This window comes from Haliotis cracherodii, unplaced genomic scaffold (genome assembly GCF_022045235.1).
Source record: "Haliotis cracherodii isolate W230 unplaced genomic scaffold, xgHalCrac1.p SCAF_11, whole genome shotgun sequence".
Lineage (NCBI taxonomy): Eukaryota > Metazoa > Mollusca > Gastropoda > Lepetellida > Haliotidae > Haliotis > Haliotis cracherodii.
In genome coordinates, this window is record NW_027266266.1 from 1,446,773 (window position 1) to 1,464,842 (window position 18,070).

Here is an 18,070-nt window from a genome sequence, read left to right on the forward strand (position 1 = left end):
GACGAAAGCGAGATATAGACGATATTTTTGACAGAATCAGTCGTACAGGCCGTAACTGTCGTTCGGAATACCCCATGTTAACATTTTCGAGGTTGCATGATTAGTAATCACATTCCGACTGTCACTTTCACGATCTGGTAAGCGACACTCTGATTGGTTGGATGAAAGGTCGTTCTGACGTGACCCTTCATGGGATGTCCTCAGATCTTTGTTCAGCGATAGCGAGAACAAAAATCTGATTTTAATGAGACTTGATATTTTCCACAGTGATATGAATAGGGTATTCTTTAAAGCGTCGTAAAATAACTCTTCTAAGCAATCAGTGCTTCAACATTTCATGAATTTCTTTCAAACAGCTATCTATATTTTGGCAACGAGAAATTTTTACCCATGTAACGAGAGCATTTACTCTCTTGTGTTAAGAAATAATACATTTTACATCAAATAGACATCTTTAAATGTTAGCAAGATACTTCAAAAATATATTTTTCAAAACACAGATCTAGACTGGTTAAAAAAAATGTAGTTTTGTCATTTAGTGTAACAACTATTTAGAAAAAAAAAAATTTTACATTGTGTCCAGAGTTTAGACAACACAAAAAACATTAAAATGGATCTTCATTTTGGTCAAGAGGACAACAAACATATTTTGTGTCGCGTTTAGGTACTTGTGTAATCAAGGAAGCATGGTGTGATAACATGCTTCAAAATTAAACCTGTCTGCTGTCAAAAAAAGACAAATAAATAAGTTAAACTATAATTATCTTTTTTATTGCGGTAGTTGTCTTGATATCACTTACGTATTTGTTAATATAAAGGTATGTCTGTGAAGCTCGCTTGTATATGGGCCGATGACATTTCCTTCAATAATACCATCATTTGATTGATTGACTCATATGATATGCTACAATGTTGGCCCTCTATAAATTAGGAAAACATGGATGTTGACGGCCTTGTGTACTAACACTGACCAGAAGCTCCTCCGCAGCTTGGATCTCCAGCCAGCGATTTCTAAACTGACTGGTCAACGTGGTCAGTCTGTCCTTACACAATGAGACAATTATTTCAAATGCTACCTTTTGTGCCACATGCACTTCAGTAAACTTATATACACAGTTGATATGGATATGAAAACTGAATGTGTTTATCGGCTGTATGTTAGACACAGTTAATGTACATATGTGACAGACAGTACGGTCTATGTAGAGTGTTTTATTTTGTACACACAGCACAGGTCATCTCCCAGCCATTAACATATGGTGGACATGGCAGGGACCCACAGATAGACTCGACCAGGTACAGGAGATGTCCGTTTTTGTTTGCATGGCCTCCCTTTATGGATTCTGGGTCTCCATCTACACACACATAATCACTTGAACCTGTTTGTGAAGTGGCTCCTCCGAAGAGGTACCCCTTGTATTCCAGATGCCATTCAGGGAAGCACGCATTCCTGGCAGGGACCATGACAGCACTCCTCCTGTGACGACTGCGGCACACCACACATGGAACATCGTGTTGAAACATGTTGTGCAGAGGTCCAGTTGCTTGAAAAGTTTCATACTCAGACCCATAGAGAGCACTGCCTGATCCTGCTGTAGTATGCTTGGCGTAGATCGGAGAGTCAGGAAGGCACAGAGTTGTCCCAGGCCCGCCTTTGTGTGTGTAATGGCTTCCACTTGCATAACCTGAGAAATTGAAAGGATCTAGGTTTAATTCTGTGCAAAGATAATCTTTATTAAATATTGAAATCATCAAAAGTCTTTGTTTATTAATTTTGCCGAGCCCATGGCAAGGCGAATAGTGATTAACCAAGACTTGGTTGCTCATATAACGAAAACTCAACAAGTTCTATTTATTATTCTCACCCCAAAGCCTCCCCTTTAACAATATATAATACATCGAAATTGTTGAAATGTACGGCACAATATGCATATATGTGCATTTGGTCCTGAGGCGTGGAAGAAAAACAAAAGACCCATTCGTTTCCGTTGGAAACATCCATTTACCGAAAAATAAGTACCAGTCAAAGCACGTTGCTCGTGCCAGGTTCAGTGTGCTGAACGTAGGTACCATGGTGCTTATGTAAGTCACGTACAGCAACAACGGTTCATATGTAACATCAGATTTACAAATATTTATAGAAACGTACTTCTTTCTCATTCATTGATGGTATGCATTTTCAAATAACAAGACGTGGATTGAATTAATTTTGAGAAGAAAATATTCAATTTATAGTTGTCTTTTTGTACTTCTCGGTCGTAAGTCATTATATTTTTTCTTTTGACGACAGAGAAAATTATCAATAAATTCTAACTATATCGATTGTTTCGTGTAGATAGTATGTTTTAACTCATTGTATTTCCGCCCGTGCTGCACGAGCACTCGATCACATGCGTTCAACAGAAAGAGTCGGAGCGAGAGAGAGAGAGAGAAATTGTCGAAAGTATTGGAGGTATACTCTTCAGGTAATTAGTTGTACTTTATATTGTTTATTAATGCTTAGAGTAGCTTTTCATGTATTATTTCATGTAATTTTATATTTATGCATATTTGAAGGAAAAGTGTAGGATTTTGACATCTGTTGACCCTTGGAGTGAGTGAGTGAGTTGGGTTTAACGCCGCTTTTAACAGTATTCCATTTATATCACGGCGTGTCAGCTTAATGTGGGAGGAAAGCCCGAAGTGATGCAGGTCTCAGACGTTTACCACTTCGATGAAACCCACGAGCACGGGTATGGTGATGACCAGCCTAGAAACATAATTGGGGCTAACTGGGATTCGAACCCACAATCATAGGTTTCTGGCATGTCCAAGTGACGCAACTCTGCACAGCGAATCGCGGCGCCTAAGACGACTGGGCCACCCGTGTCCCCGTTGACTCTTGGAACAGTCCGTTATATTCTAGCGTAGGGACTTTCCTTTTTGAGTACATTTACTTGAGAGCACAACCTATTTCCCCTCGAGTAAAATAGACTAGTCCAAATCTCGGCATTAGGCCAGCTGGCAGTGTTACGCTAGTTTCAGTGTTTGTTTACATTCTTGAGTCAAGTAAATGTTGTTATATATTCAAAAGCATTAATTCTTTCGCTATTTTGGTATTTCATGTAATATCTAACGATATTTCCGAGTACTTTGCAATTATTTTCGTTAGAGAAGTGAACTTTCAATTGAGGGGGTTTTTTTTGTAAGCAACAAGTGTATGTAAGCTTCCAGAGAGTTTGCGTGCACTTTATTTTTGAGTAAGACTACACTTAAAAGAGATTATATACTCTTAAAAAAAAAGAAACTTGACATAGATGTAAAACCACTTTTTGCCAAATGTATAAAACATTAAATGAGAACCAAATAAGTCAAACAGAAAGATGATGTGTCTATAATTTGCAAAAAACACATGCAAAGCATATAAACGTAGCGTTTGGGGATCAATTTTACAGCTTCATCCTAACGCAACCGCCTGTAAAAAACGTGCAGCACATGATCCTGCATTTAGGCATGAAGGCCCCCCTGCTGAATGGGTATAAAAATCCACATCAACGGCTGTTCATACAGTCCTTATAACGGCAGTAGAGGCGGTGACAGAATGCCATGACTGAATGCAGCTCAACGGAACAACGCCATTGGGAGATTACAAGCTGGAGCAACTCAGCAAGAAGTGGCCAGGCACTTTGGCGTCTCCAGACAGACAATCTCCGCACTGTGGACCCGATACAACAACACCAACAGAGTTGAGGATAGACCAAGGTCAGGAAGACCAAGGGTGACAACCCTAGCACAAGATCGATACATCCGGCTGTGACACCTCCGAGACAGCACTACCACAGCCACGTCTAAAACCACACAGATCCCTGGGGTACGCAGAATATCAGATCAAACGGTACGCAACAGACTGAGGGAGGCTGGACTTTTTGCACGAAGACCTGTTCGACGTCATGTATTGATCCCACGTCATCTCGCGGACCGTCTGTTTTGGTGCCAACAGAGGGTTAGATGGGCACGTGCAAAGTGGAGAAATGTACTGTTTACTGACGAGTCCTGTTTCCTACTCACACGTGCTGATGGGCGCGCACGTGTCTACAGACGTCGGGGTGAACGTTACGCCCCGAAATGTGTGCAGCAGGTTGTCCCATTTGGCGGCGGGAGTGTCATGGTATGGGCCGGAATTCATCACGGTGTTAGGACGCTTCTCGTGCATGTGGCAGGTGCATTTACAGGTGTGCGTTACAGAGACTTGATCCTACAGCCTTACGTTTTTCCTCACGTCAGCGTTCATGGCGGACAGTTCCAGCAGGACAACGCTCGACCGCATATTGCACGTGTTTGTCAAGACTTCTTACAGCACAACAACATCGAGACATTACCTCCGCCAGCCCGGTCACCAGATTTGTCCCCCATTGAGCATCTGTGGGATGAGTTTGATTGACGCGTTTGCAGAAGGAATCCACCGCCCCAAACACTTCCGGCGCTTCTTGATGCATTTCAGCATGAATGGCAGCACATCCTACAGCGTGTTATTGACAACATGATTGCATCTATGGGTCGTGGGTGTTAAGCGGTGATTGATGAATGTGGTGGGCACAACCGATACTGACATGTTCTGTACCCCTGTGACATTAACTGTATCGTGTACTTGTGTCTGTCTAAGTGACACGATTAATGTTTTGAACATTGGGTACATTGATCTTCAAACAGTGTTTCAATTATGGTTTCTGTGTCCTATTTTGAAACAATCGCATTATATTACATTTTGAAAGTCAATGTCAAGTTGTTGTTTTTTAAGAGTATATATTATGGGTTTCCTTATATTTTGTTACACTATTTTATATATTTATTTGATAATTATTTCATAAATAATATGAGGCATTCCAGAGATAATTAGTGACACAGAGTCATTGTACAATTGATTTAATGCCAAGAGACTTTCACTAAGGGCTGTATTTTATTTATTTAGTGATTGTATGAATATTAGGTGTTCAGAAGCCCTCCCGTTTTCCCGTTTTCCCATTCTTGTCCAAAACAATTTTTTTCTGAAGAGTGAAGAAGTTCTTCAAGAGAGTAGAGAGATACAGAATGGTCGAGAGAGGAGTGATAGAGATTCATGAAGAACAAGAGTCAGGAGTACAAGATGGAAAAGCGGAAACAGAGAATACACAAGAGTCAAACTATGAGTATGTGAAAACCAGACGAAGGGTGCTAAGAGGTGAAATTACAAGATCAATTCGAAGAATAAATGACCAGATCAAAAAAGAAACCCTATCAGAGACGATAGCAGATAAAGAGTTAGGAGATCTAAGAAGAGACTTTGACAGTGCATTGAACTTTCACAGTGAACTGTATGGATATGATGAGGAAGCTAAACTAGAAAGATGGGAAATGACCTCACTAGAGATGTCCAATCCATTGAAATGGAAGTCGAGGACTATTTTACAGTTGAAGGTACTCAGAGTGAAATAAACAGTGTTTCAAAGAGCCCCATGGACACCTGGATAGACAACTTGGCAGAAATCATACACCCAAAACCAAAAGTAAAAATGACCATTGCTGAAGCATTGTATCGCCTTGAATCAACAAGAGAAATGCCTTCTAGCAGATCAATGACTTTCAATCGTGATCCGTTACAGTATGTAGAGTTCATTGAGACATTTAAGATTCAGATTTATGACAAAATTCACCTGAATGATGATCAGAGACTGCAACACCTGAAGACAGCATTAACATGAGATGCTGCCAGAGCTATAACTGGCCTGGGATGTGCAGGAGTAATGTGCGCCACTGCTTTGAAGATGGTCAAAGAACAGTTTGGACAAAGATCAGTAATTGCCAGAGCACACATCAAGAAGTTGACAAGCAGGGAGAGACTTCGACCCAATGACAGATATGGACTCACTTTCACTGGACATCACGAACTGTCTAGCTAATCTAGACAGATTGCAGTTTATCTCTGACGCTAACGCTACGGAAACCCTAAGAAAGTTAATAGAACGTCTACCAGACTACCGCATCAGGAAATGGAAAAGTCATGCCACTGATCTTAGAGAGGTGAACTCCCAGACCTACAGACCATCAACAACTACCTTTGTAAGCAGGTGAAGACAGAATTTGACCCAGATTTCGGAGACATTGACAAGAGTTACAGAGACAAAGAGAGAGATCAACGAAGAGGGATCCATTCAGTTAGAGAGATCAAATGTCATGTCTGCAGTGAAGGTCACAGACTGTCCTACATTCAGAAATTCAACTGTTCCCAACAGAGTAGCCCTGATAAAGAAGAGTAGACTATGTTTCTCCTGCCTCAACAAGGGACATGTCACAAGAGACTGTAGACTGAAGAAGGCCTGTGGAAAAGACAACTGTACGAGGACACATCACATGCTGATACATACAGATCCAGTAAGATTTGGGTGTGCAACATCAGTGCTAGATAATGACAGCATCATGCCAGTGGTCAGGGTAAATTTCATATCAATAAATGGAAGAGTAAAAGAAGGAAATGTTCTGATAGATGGGGAAGCGGGGACTACAATAATAAGAAAAGGCTTTGCTAAAACACTAGGTCTACAAGGAGTGAAAGAGGAACTAGAGATAGGGGTAGTAGGAGGCAAGAGGCATGTAAACAGTGATAGTCGTCGTCATAAATTCTGGATATGTCCCCTTGATAGAGATGAAGATTACGAAATCAAAGCTCATGAACTTGACCAGACTGTACTGAGTGTTCCTGATCTGAATAGAGAATGGCTGTCGACGTTTAAGCATTTGAAAGGTATCTCCTTCCCACATGAGGGAGGTGACATTGACATGATACTAGGAGTACAATACAGTCATCTCCTTGCAGAACAAGAAGTACGAGAGGGGCGCCCGTTTGAACCAGTAGCAAGACTGACCAGACGTGGATGGTGTGTAATCGGCTCAGACCATAAGCAGAAGACTGGTAGCTCAAGTGTCAACTTCTGTCGAAGACTAACTAATCCAGACATCGCGAGAAGGTAGGACATGGGGACCATAGGAGTTCAAGCATCACATTTCGCCTGTCCCAGAGATATCCTATCGGAAGATGACAGAAATGCTCTGGCGCTAATGGAATCTTCATGTCAGAAACAAGGGGATAGATATGTCATAGGATTGCCCTGGAAAAGAGACAAATCAGAATTACCAAACAACTATGCCTTAGCTGCAAAACGAATGACGTCACTGGAGAGGGGATTGAAAACAGAACTATACAAGAGGGGATGAAGGAATTCATAGACAATTACCTACCACATCATGGGGTGTACAGGGAAGATAAAGAAAGTACACCCTTGAGAATAGTCTTTGATCCAACAAGCACGTTCAAGGGAGTCTCCTTTCTTTCCTGTACAAGGGTCCATCACTGCTGGGTAATCTGCTCGGTATCCTCATACGCTTCAGAGAAAGAGCCGTAGCATTTCAAGGTGATATATCAGAGATGTTCTTACAGATCCGCCTACCAGAAGCTGATACACAAGTACACCGATTCCTGTGGAGAGATCTAGATGCAACAAGAGAGCCTACAGTATATCATCTGATGAGAGTGACATTCGGCGACAAACCATCCCCTGATATGGCCAACTTCGTCATGTTAAGATAGCAAGAGAAAATGAAGAAGAGTATCCAGAGGCTTCAGAAATATTGACAAATGACAGATACATGGATGACATAATTCATTCCTGCAACTTACCAGAAGAGGCAGCTAAACTGATGGGAGAACTTTACCACATACTTGCATCAGGTTCTTTCAAGATAAAGAAATGGTATAAATCAGCTGATTCAAGTCCATCAAACATAAAAAAGGCAGACCTGAGAGACTGTGAAGACCTTGGGAGTGTTCTGGAATTGTGAAAGTGACACAATACACTTCAAAGTAGAAATGAAAATGGAAGAGCAGCTGATGAAGACTATCCAGACTATCCATGATATATGATCCACTTGGCATTGCAACCATCACAACCATCAGAACAAGAATAGCCATGCTATACCTGTGGAGATTGAAAGATACTGACTCGGATGGTGTATTGTCCAATGAAGACTGTAAGAAATGGAGAGAATTGTTTCTGGATCTGGAAAACCTGAATAAGATACATGTAGAGAGATGCCTGAGACCAGAAGAAGTAAGCTCAACCCCGGAACTGCATGTTTTCTGCAATGCAAGCCAGAAAGCATATGGAGCCTGTGCATATCTGCTGTGGAGAACAAGTGAGGAACCTGAAGTTCAATTAATAGCAGCAAAGGCAAGGGTGGCACCACTAAAACAGTCAACAATTCCTCGACTAGAGCTGATGGGAGCTCTACTAGCGTCTAGACTGGCAAGAACCATTTACACAGAACTGCGAGAAAAGCCTGATGTACTCCTGTGGACTGACTCCCAAATAGTGTTCAAATGGATAAATGCTGAATCAACAACAAAGAAGGCCTTCGTGGGTGTCTGGGTGGCTGAAATACAGAGTGAGTGGAACATAAATATATGGCAGTTTGTTCCTACCGACCTCAACCCGGCTGACGATCTGAGTAGAGGGATAAAAATGAGTGACATCAAGAACACCTGGTTCCATGGAGCTTCATTCCTCAAGAAACCGAAAGGAAAGTGGCCTGACCAGACCATCTGTGCAAAACCAGCAGACAGAACACCCGACAATGAAGACAAGCAGGTTTAATCAACATGTGCAAGTGTAATGACTGAAGTGATTAATCTATCCTCAATCATAGACTTTTAGAAATATTCACAAGACTGATCCCTGTAACATCATATTGCCTCAGATTTCTCAGAAATCTCAGGTCAGCAGTAAAAGAGAGAAATCTTAACAAGTGTCTGCTTCCAGAAGAGAGAAAATCAACAGAAACATGGTGGATAAAGCAGGCACAGAAGGAAATCCCAGACTGGAGAAGAACATGCAGTGAGTTGTCTCCCTTTGTAGAAGATGGAATCATCAGAGTAGGAGTAAAACATTCATATCTAAGCTATGACCAAGTTTATCCTGTGCTGTTAAGTGGTTCCAGTCACATCGCCAAGCTCATCCTTAGAGAAGTACACAACAAAACATACCATGCTGGAGTAGAGAGAACACTGTCTGAAAGCAGAAGAAAATACTGGATAGTGAAAGGTAGAAATGCAGTGAAAGGTGTAGTGAGAAAATGTGTAATCTGCAGGGAAATGCGACAACCTGCACATTCGACACTGATGAGTGACCTGCCGTCAGAAAGACTGAAGATATATTCACCGCCATTCACAACAACCGGTGTAGACTTGTTTGGACCATTTCACCTAAAGTATGGAAGAAATAAGAAAATTAAAGCATGGGGTGCTCTGTTTACATGTGCTGCAACAAGAGGAGTGAATTTGGAAACAGTAGAACGCTTCTCAACAGATTGATTTCTACACGCTCTGAGAAGATTTGCATCACATCATGGCTGGCCATCGACAATCATCTCGGATAATGGTACGTCGTTCGTTGGAGCAGAGAGAGAATTGAAGAAAATCTTCAAGGACGGACAGCGGGACATCAAAGAAGTAAGTGCTTTCAACAATGTGAAATGGATTTTCACAAGACCTCTAAGACAACATCAAGGAGGTATGTATGAAAGCCTGATAAAGCAAGCCAAACGAGCAGTCCGTGTCATGGTTGGAGACCCTACTTTGTCATTGAATGAGATGTCAACAATATTCAGTGAAGTGTAAAGTCTGTTAAATTCAAGACTGCTTGGATACTGCTCGAATGACCCAAAAGACACCAAACCACTTCATCCTTGGTAATGCTACAACAGATGTTCCACATGGACATTTCGACCAATCCCTGAGTCTCAGAAAGAGATTTGATTTCACACAAACCCTGGTAAACCAGTTTTGGAAGAGATTCATAAGAGAAGTAAAGGGTGACAACTAGCCATTGATGATATAGTGCTGTTAACAGACAATCAATCTGCACGCAGAAAATGGCCCTTGGCATGTGAAGTTGAAGTGTTTCCAGGTAAAGATGGTGTAATCCGAAATGTGAAAGTGAAAACTCAGAACGGACTGTACAAAAATCAGTTCAGAAGTGCTGTGTTTTGATTAAAAACTAACTTTGTGCTGAGATACATGAACTGACATAGTGAGGGATTAAGTGTAAATAAACTGATGTCCAAAAGAAACTTTACCAACTGAAAATATATATTTCAGACAAAGCACAATTTATTTTTCAATGAAGTCTATCTCAAACACATAACCTAAATACAACAACAGTGTATGCAGAAAATGTTAATCGTCTGTTACATGTTTGCGAGATAACACGCGAAAAAGTGAAAAACACGGGCACCACGGACGACTGCAAATGCACGTGCGGGTAAGGGTATAAAATGATTGCAACGGCAGGTCAGACATCCACAGTGATGAAAAGAAATGCCACGATTCACAGTCAAACAACGTGAACGAGCCTTTGGTATGGTACAGATGGGAGCCACCCACGCCCATATTGCACGAACCTTCGGTTGCTCCCGTGTTACCAACTTGATGCAAAGTTACAGACAGACAGGACGAACCGCTGACAGGCCAAGAACAGGCAGACCCTGGGTGACCACGCCCCATGATGACCGGTACTTATGTACCTTGCGCCTCCGAAATCGCTTCCCGACGGTGACATAATCGGCGACAAATGCCTTAGGCCACAGGGTTAGTCGACAGACAGTAGCCAGGAGACTTAGGGCTCATGGAATCAGGGCTTTACAGAGGACAGCTATTGACAGCGCAACATCGTCGTCTGCGATTGAGATGGGCCCGGACTGTACGATGTTGGCAACGACGTGACTGGCAGAGGGTCGTCTTCACTGACGAAAGTCGATTCTGTATGTTTAGGGCTGATGGAAGACAACGTGTTTACCACCGAAGGGGTGAACAAACGGCGGCGTGTTGCGTGCAGGAGGTCGTACCATATTGTGGAGGGAGTGTCATGGTGTGGGGAGGGATCTGTGGGCAGGAGAGGACACCGCTGGTCATCGTTGACGGACACTTGACAGCTCAGCGTTAGATGGATAACATTCTTCGTGCAGTTGTCCTACCATTTCTCCAACAGCAGCCACGTGGTGTCATTTATCAGCATGACAACGCTAGAGCCCATAGAGCCATAATTGTCACTAACTTCCTCGCAGTCGTCAACGTCGTGCCGTGGCCTGCACGCTCACCCGACATGGGCCTCCTAGAACACCAACCGGCAAGAACTGATCTTGGCCCTCCAAGAAGAATGGCGTCAAATCCCACGTGACCACATCAGACGACTGACATTTTGTGTGCGTCGAAGAGTTTTTGCGTGTATTGAGGCATTTGGTGGTCACACACGCTACTAATGACTTGTTATTGAACGTGAGCGACTGTTTATGTACTCTGCCTATTGTCCATGATTCTGAAAGCTCGAGTTTTGTACCACACCCAATTTGGGGGGCTCTGACGTCATTCTCGGTCGCGGTATGATTGTCATTTTCCGTGTTGATTATGATGATATATTGATCTTCTCAATACACTTGACTTCATGCATGTATGTTTTGTTGTTATTGAGCAAGAGTGATTTCAAACTCTGGTAAAGTTACTTTTGGACGTCAGTTTATATCAAGAGAGTGAATGTGAACATTTTGTGATGATTTGCATTTAAAGATGTTTTCTTTGCTTATTTTCACTTTGTTGTGGCCCCCGAGTGTGGATTGAATTAATTTTGTGAAGAAAATATTCAATTTATAATGTTGTAATACATTATCTATTTTAAAAGCTTAAGTTGTCTTTTTGTACTTCTCGGTCGTAAGTCATTATATTTTTTTCTTTTGTCGACAGAGAGTTGTCAATAAATTCTAACTACATGTTTATCGATTATTTCGGGTAGATAGTATTTTTTAACTCATTGTATTTCCGCCCGTGCTGCACGAGCACTCGAACACATGCGTTCAACAGAAAGAGTCGGAGCGAGAGAGAGATATTGTCCAAAGTAAGGGAGGTTTACTCTTCAGGTAATTAGTTGTACTTTATATTGTTTATTAATGCTTAGAGTAGCTTTTCATGTATTATTTCATGTAATTTTATTTTTATGCATATTTGAAGGAAAAGTGTAGCATTTTGACAACTGTTGACTCTTGGAACAGTCCATTATATTCTAGCGTAGGGATGTTTTCTTAAATGTACATTTATTAGCGCCAAAGTCACTTTATTTTCAATGTTTTTCCAATATTTGTAATGTTTATCGTTTTCGCTTTATTTAGGCTTTTTTAGGCTTTCCTTTTTGAGTACATATACTTGAGAGCACAACCTATTTCCCCTCGAGTAAGATAGACTAGTCCAAATCTCGGCATTAGGCCAGCTGGCAGTGTTACGCTAGTTTCAGTGTTTGTTTACATTTTGGAGTCAAGTAAATGTTGTTATATATTCAAAAGCATTAATTCTTTTGCTATTTGGGTATTTTATATGATATCTAAATATATTTCCGAGTACTTTGCAATTATTTTCGTTAGAGAATTGAACTTTCAATTGAGGTGGGTTTTTTTGGTTTTTTTGTAAGCAACAAGTGTATGAAAGCTTCCAGAGTTTTTGCGTGCACTTAATTTTGAGTAAGAGTGCCAAAGAGATGATATATCATGGATTTCCTGATATTGTGTTACACTATTTTATATATTTATTTGATAATTATTTCATAAATAATATAAGGCATTCCAGAGACAATTAGTAACACCGAGTCATTGTACAATTGAGAGTTATGAATTTAATGCCAAGAGACTTTCACTGAGAGATGTATTTTAGTGATTGTATGAATATTTGGTGTATAAACAAAGATTTATTATTTTTGTCAATTGTTTTCAGAACTCCGTCATCAGAGTAAATAAATAGGTGCTCGGAAGCCCTCCCGTTTTCCCATTCTTCTTTGTCCAAACCAAGACGAATAATTTTAGGTTACAGAATGTAGAATTGTGGCTTTTACTACGATATTCAAAGTTCATTTTCCCAGAAAAGCAGCCCTGCTACGTGAAAATAAAGTCTGCTCGTTCCTTCGTATTGAGACCCGTGAAGATCAGGTCTTCAGCAACCCATGCTTGCCGCAAAAGGCGACAATGCTTGTCGTTAGAGGCGACTAACGGATCGGGTGATCAGGCTCTTTTCAGTAAGAGTATCTTCATGGAAAAAGCATGCTCGATTGCAAACATTAATGAAATAAAATAACGATGCACGCGGGCACGCACGCACGACTCGCGCAATTCGCTGTATAAGCGGTGAAATCCATTTTGAACACCACGTTAAACCCCGTTTCGCCTCACCTCACAATATAACCTCGCTGACACCAAAAGTCTGTTTTTAATGGTAGAATGGAGGAAAACATTATGTGGTTTCACTGTAGAACAAGACTAACGGTAGATTTAATTGTGCTAGATTTGGAACCGATCGCGAATGAGAAGCGTTAAATCTTCAAAATAAATACATTAAAAAGTCTACAGTTACAGACACTGTACACATATAATTGTTTTCGTTTTGCATGAGATGATACCATCCTATAAGTTAACTTCGATTGAACTGACACCCTGAAAATATTCAGATAACATGAAAAGTAAATCCATCTGACAAAGTGATTTACTCTCTTTTAACTTTTAGAAAACGTAGGTCTTGAAATGTTTTACCTTTATACATGACCTCATTTCCTGACGGACATGTTGTCTTTCCCCACCGAGTGAACATCGCTCCTCCTCCTACAAAGACACAGAAAAAACACAGATTTCTTTACAAACAAATCAATACTTGACGGGGAGAGACATGGTGTGTGCTAATCATTATGTGGAGCCGCATTGGTAAAGTATGTTATGCATGAATTCAGATTAAATGACTTCAGCACAGAATGTAAACAGTAGAATACCGGCGAATTTGAACAATCATCATAAATTGAAAGCAATCATCAAGTACTGATATCACCATCTGATATATACCTTCCTGAGATCAGAGACTAATCATACACAGAAGCACAAAGGCTTGTTTACCCGAGCTACTACTTTGTGGAGCGGAGGTCACTGGCTGTAAAACCTTCTCCCCCAGATAGAGGCTCAGCAGCGACCTCAGCTCATGCAAGAACTGCCGGTTCGTTGAAGCCGAGCACGGAGTAATGACATCGGTTTTGTTTTTCTTCAAAGCAACACCTAAAAAACTCAAAGCAAAGTTTGCATATAGTAATTTAATAAACACCACTGTCAGTGAGTGAGTATGGTTTAATACGGCTTTTGGCAATATTCTAGAAATATTACGGCGGGGGACACCAGAAATGAGCTTCACACATTGTAGCCATCGGAAATCGAACCCGTAAGGAGCAAATGCTTTAACCACTAGGTTAACTCACCGCTCCCATTGCTATGACGATGGTGTTATCACGTTGATATCTTTATTGGGATAACTACACATATCAATATCAATGTTTTAGTTTTTAGTTTTAGTTTAAAGTATTGAATAGTGAATGATATTCACAAGTATCAAAGAGCATGTTAGTCTAAACATGGAGGAATATAACTAATGTTAACGTTCATCCGACACAACGTTTGTGTCGACGACAGGGAGGGGGAGGGAGAGACAGACGGGGGGGGTGGGGGGGGTGGTAGGCATTTAGCTTAGAACTCCTATAAATGCGGCAATTAAGTTTCCAACTAAATCGTAAAAAAGCCGCGGACCTTCTGAGGAGTTTTAAAGAATTTAAGTAAAAGTACAAGACTTTTCCTTTGTACTAAATGTGAATCTTTTTAATTTACTACTATACAAGAAAGAAAACACATGCGTGTATGCAAACGAAACGAGATAACATTCTGAATGTATATCTAACAAATTTATCTCTACTACAAAATGTTGAAACGTTCCAGGTCCAAAAGGTACAATAGGAATGGCTCACTGGAAAGCTGCAAAAAAAAAATTAATTTATGGCATTATGGGAATGATCGGTTTCTCACTTTATCATTTTCAACCTTTATCGCTTTCCCGCTCTATTGCTTTCTCACTTTCTTGCTTTATCGCTTTCTCGTATCATTCTATCAGTTAATCACTCTATCCCTCTATCGCTTGCTTAGTATATTGCCTTCCCATCTCGTGGTATCGATGTCTCGTCTCGTGTTATAGCTTTCTCATCTCTTGTTATATTTTTCTCGTCACGTGGTATTGCTTTCTCATCTCTTGGTATCCCTTTTGCCTTCTTCTGTTATCGCTTTCTCGCGACCATAATTGAGGGCGACAAAGTGATGTTCCCTTTCGGACCTCATTGTATGCAACTGGTTGTACATAAGACATGCTCTTTCATCGTGCGACAAGCGGTATGTGTGCGGCCTATCATACTGTGTATTAAAACCACGTGATATTTACATGTATGCTTTCTAAACAAGCAAAGCGACTTTGACATGTTGCCAAGGCGAAATCAACATAAATCAAGAGTGAAAACAAACTCGTGCTCTGAAATCTTGAGAACATGCATGAGTTAAAATCATGGCAAGAATTGAGGAATTAATAATATTTATGTATCACAATGATTGGAAAAATTAAGCACAACTGTATTTTGTTTTCAATATTCCTTGGATGAAATTGGCCACATGTTACAAAATACATCCAAAAGTTTAGATTTGGTTTTTCAATTTGTTTTGGATCGTTCGATTGACAGAACATGGATGTCAAAGGATGCACCAATTTCGTGTTTAAGCACAAACGATATAGAAACAGATGCTCACTTTGCATGTTAAGAATGCTCATTTTAATATATTTGATTTAAACAATAAACATTGACTATGCGTGACTTGTCAAATCAATAACAACGAACAATTTATATTTTTATCTGTTTATGCAAGACATTTTTCACATAATGATGTTCTCTTGCACCGAAAAAACCTACAATTGGATTCTTTTTATCACATATTTGTGAACGAAAGTTATTGGTGATATATAATGTTACATTTATAACTTATAAAACTTAAACTTTCTTTTGTTATGTCTATTTCAATATCAATATTTGCGTGGAAAAGTTTGGTTACTCATTAACAAACTAATACGAAAAACATTGTGAGACACAACAACCGCGTTACAATGGTCTACTATACATGTGTAGCTCAGCGCAGTCTTGCCCTTCTTCATCACTCTTCATCAAAGTATTGTTCATATCGAATGAGTAAAGAAAATCATAACAAATTGATAACATTCTCATTGTGTATTTCAGACATAGGGCAGTATTGTGTTTGCTCACAGTTTATGTAAAACAGTCAAATACTAACCTTCATCACACAATATGTTTATATGTGTGCAATTAAAAGTGGCTGTATTGAAGTTATTTTTATGCAATACAGAATCATTGACAACATTTAGCACTATTTCTCTTCTAATGTCGTCTTATTTTGCAATTAAGTGTTTACACCATGAGGTAGAACAATCAGTACATCACATATCCGTCACTTCAGAGGTAGTCCCGATGTCATTTGACCACAATTCTGGTACAATGTTCAGTACTTCAAATATGTTTCAGAAGTAACAAATACATGTCTCGCGAGACACGAGTTGTATGCAACTCATCGCTGTGTAAACGAAAATTGCTTCCAACTTCAGTTCTTACAAACTATTACATACAACAAGATATACCTAGTAGTTGTGTGAATGCCCCTCAAGTCATTTGGCTTAGCTTCCTCAAATGCATATGTGTTATTGAATGCTTGTAACGAAACTACATACGTACAATATTTCTATCAATTTCTATAAAAGCAACATAACCACTGTTATACGAAATGATTTGAATCGTGATTTTCTTCTTATTGACCAAGTTGGTTAGTTATTAAACGTTTGCTAAATTTCTACAATCCATATAATTTTCTGAGATTATCAGCTCCATATGGTGAGCCCCTGTGGCAATTTCTGGTCCTCCGCGACCTATGATGGTCGAAAAAGGCAACTAAATGGATCGGGTGGTCAGGCCTGTCACATGGTTGATACATGCCATCATACCCGTGAGACATGGATCGTTGTTCATGATATCAATCACTGGTTTGTCTGGTCCGCCACCATATAGTTGGAATATTGCTAAATGTGGAGATTCAACAACAAACACAGTCCCCCTAAAATAGCCAACTTGTTCATATTCGTAAGAAGTGTGCAAATGAAAGGGAAAAAACTCAGGTTCATAACACAACTGAAAATATGTTTGATTTATGAAACAAGTGCAAACAAATAGTGCTTCGTGGCCTCAATAGTTCAAACTTAATTACGACTTTATGACAGATTTTAGATAAAAGTTTGTGCTAATAAATTATGTCATCGGTATTGTTCTATGTTGGAAGTTCAAGGTATATTGTTGAGCATTACAGGTAGCTAAAAATAACATCCCGTACAAAACTACTGGTTAAGAAGTTAACATCTTCAACCCACGCATTATGATAATTCATAAAGACAATTGAAACTATAGTCACCTGCGACGAGTTCCAGGCAGAGGAGGAGGATGAACGTTGTATGCAGCATCGTCATTGTCTACATTCCACACCGACAGTGAAGGTAGAGCGGGGAGACATATATACTCATCTACCAGGACCTAACACCTTCTCTTCATCCTTTAGAACAAATGTTACCAAACATTGCAGTTGATTGAAAGATAAATATCACACTCAAGTGGGGTGTGAACGAATCATTAGTCATATTTTGAAACAGTGGCTGCTGACATATATCCTATGTGTTACATGTACAAAGTCAAGCAAAGTGGTTGATGAATGTCTGCATAAACCATGTGACATTTGTCACTGTATAAAGCCAGATCAAAAAGCATGTACAGATGTATGGCTAAAATATAAGAAATCGGCTGTTCAAGCATTAGTAGACATATGCGAATAAAATGTTGACCCATGGTGTACATGTTTACAAAAGTTCGTGCTGTACATACCTACATGACCTTCAGTAAATATCCTCACATGCTCGTGTGGCAATGAATAGGTCCGTGGTGAAGGTGTTAGCACGTCGCGACGATGGTACAGCAGCTGCTCCATTTCTCCAATTTGAATCCCCACCATTGGAGAATGCTTCTAACTAAATATGGTTGATAACTATCTCGTATAACTAATGTTATATTGG

General features: G+C 40.1%; 1 protein-coding gene across 1 annotated transcript; it reads right to left on the reverse strand.

The window, feature by feature from the left end:
- Nucleotides 1-783: 783 nt before the first annotated feature.
- LOC139455197 (uncharacterized) lies at nucleotides 784-17,485 on the reverse strand. The gene is made up of 4 exons (XM_071236745.1): nucleotides 17,419-17,485; nucleotides 13,984-14,139; nucleotides 13,630-13,698; nucleotides 784-1,685 (listed from the first exon to the last, which is right to left on the reverse strand). The coding sequence occupies exons 1-4, from the start codon at nucleotides 17,471-17,473 to the stop codon at nucleotides 1,213-1,215; spliced, it is 753 nt and encodes a 250-aa protein (XP_071092846.1). The 5' UTR covers nucleotides 17,474-17,485; the 3' UTR covers nucleotides 784-1,212.
- Between the last annotated feature and the right edge of the window lie 585 nt (nucleotides 17,486-18,070).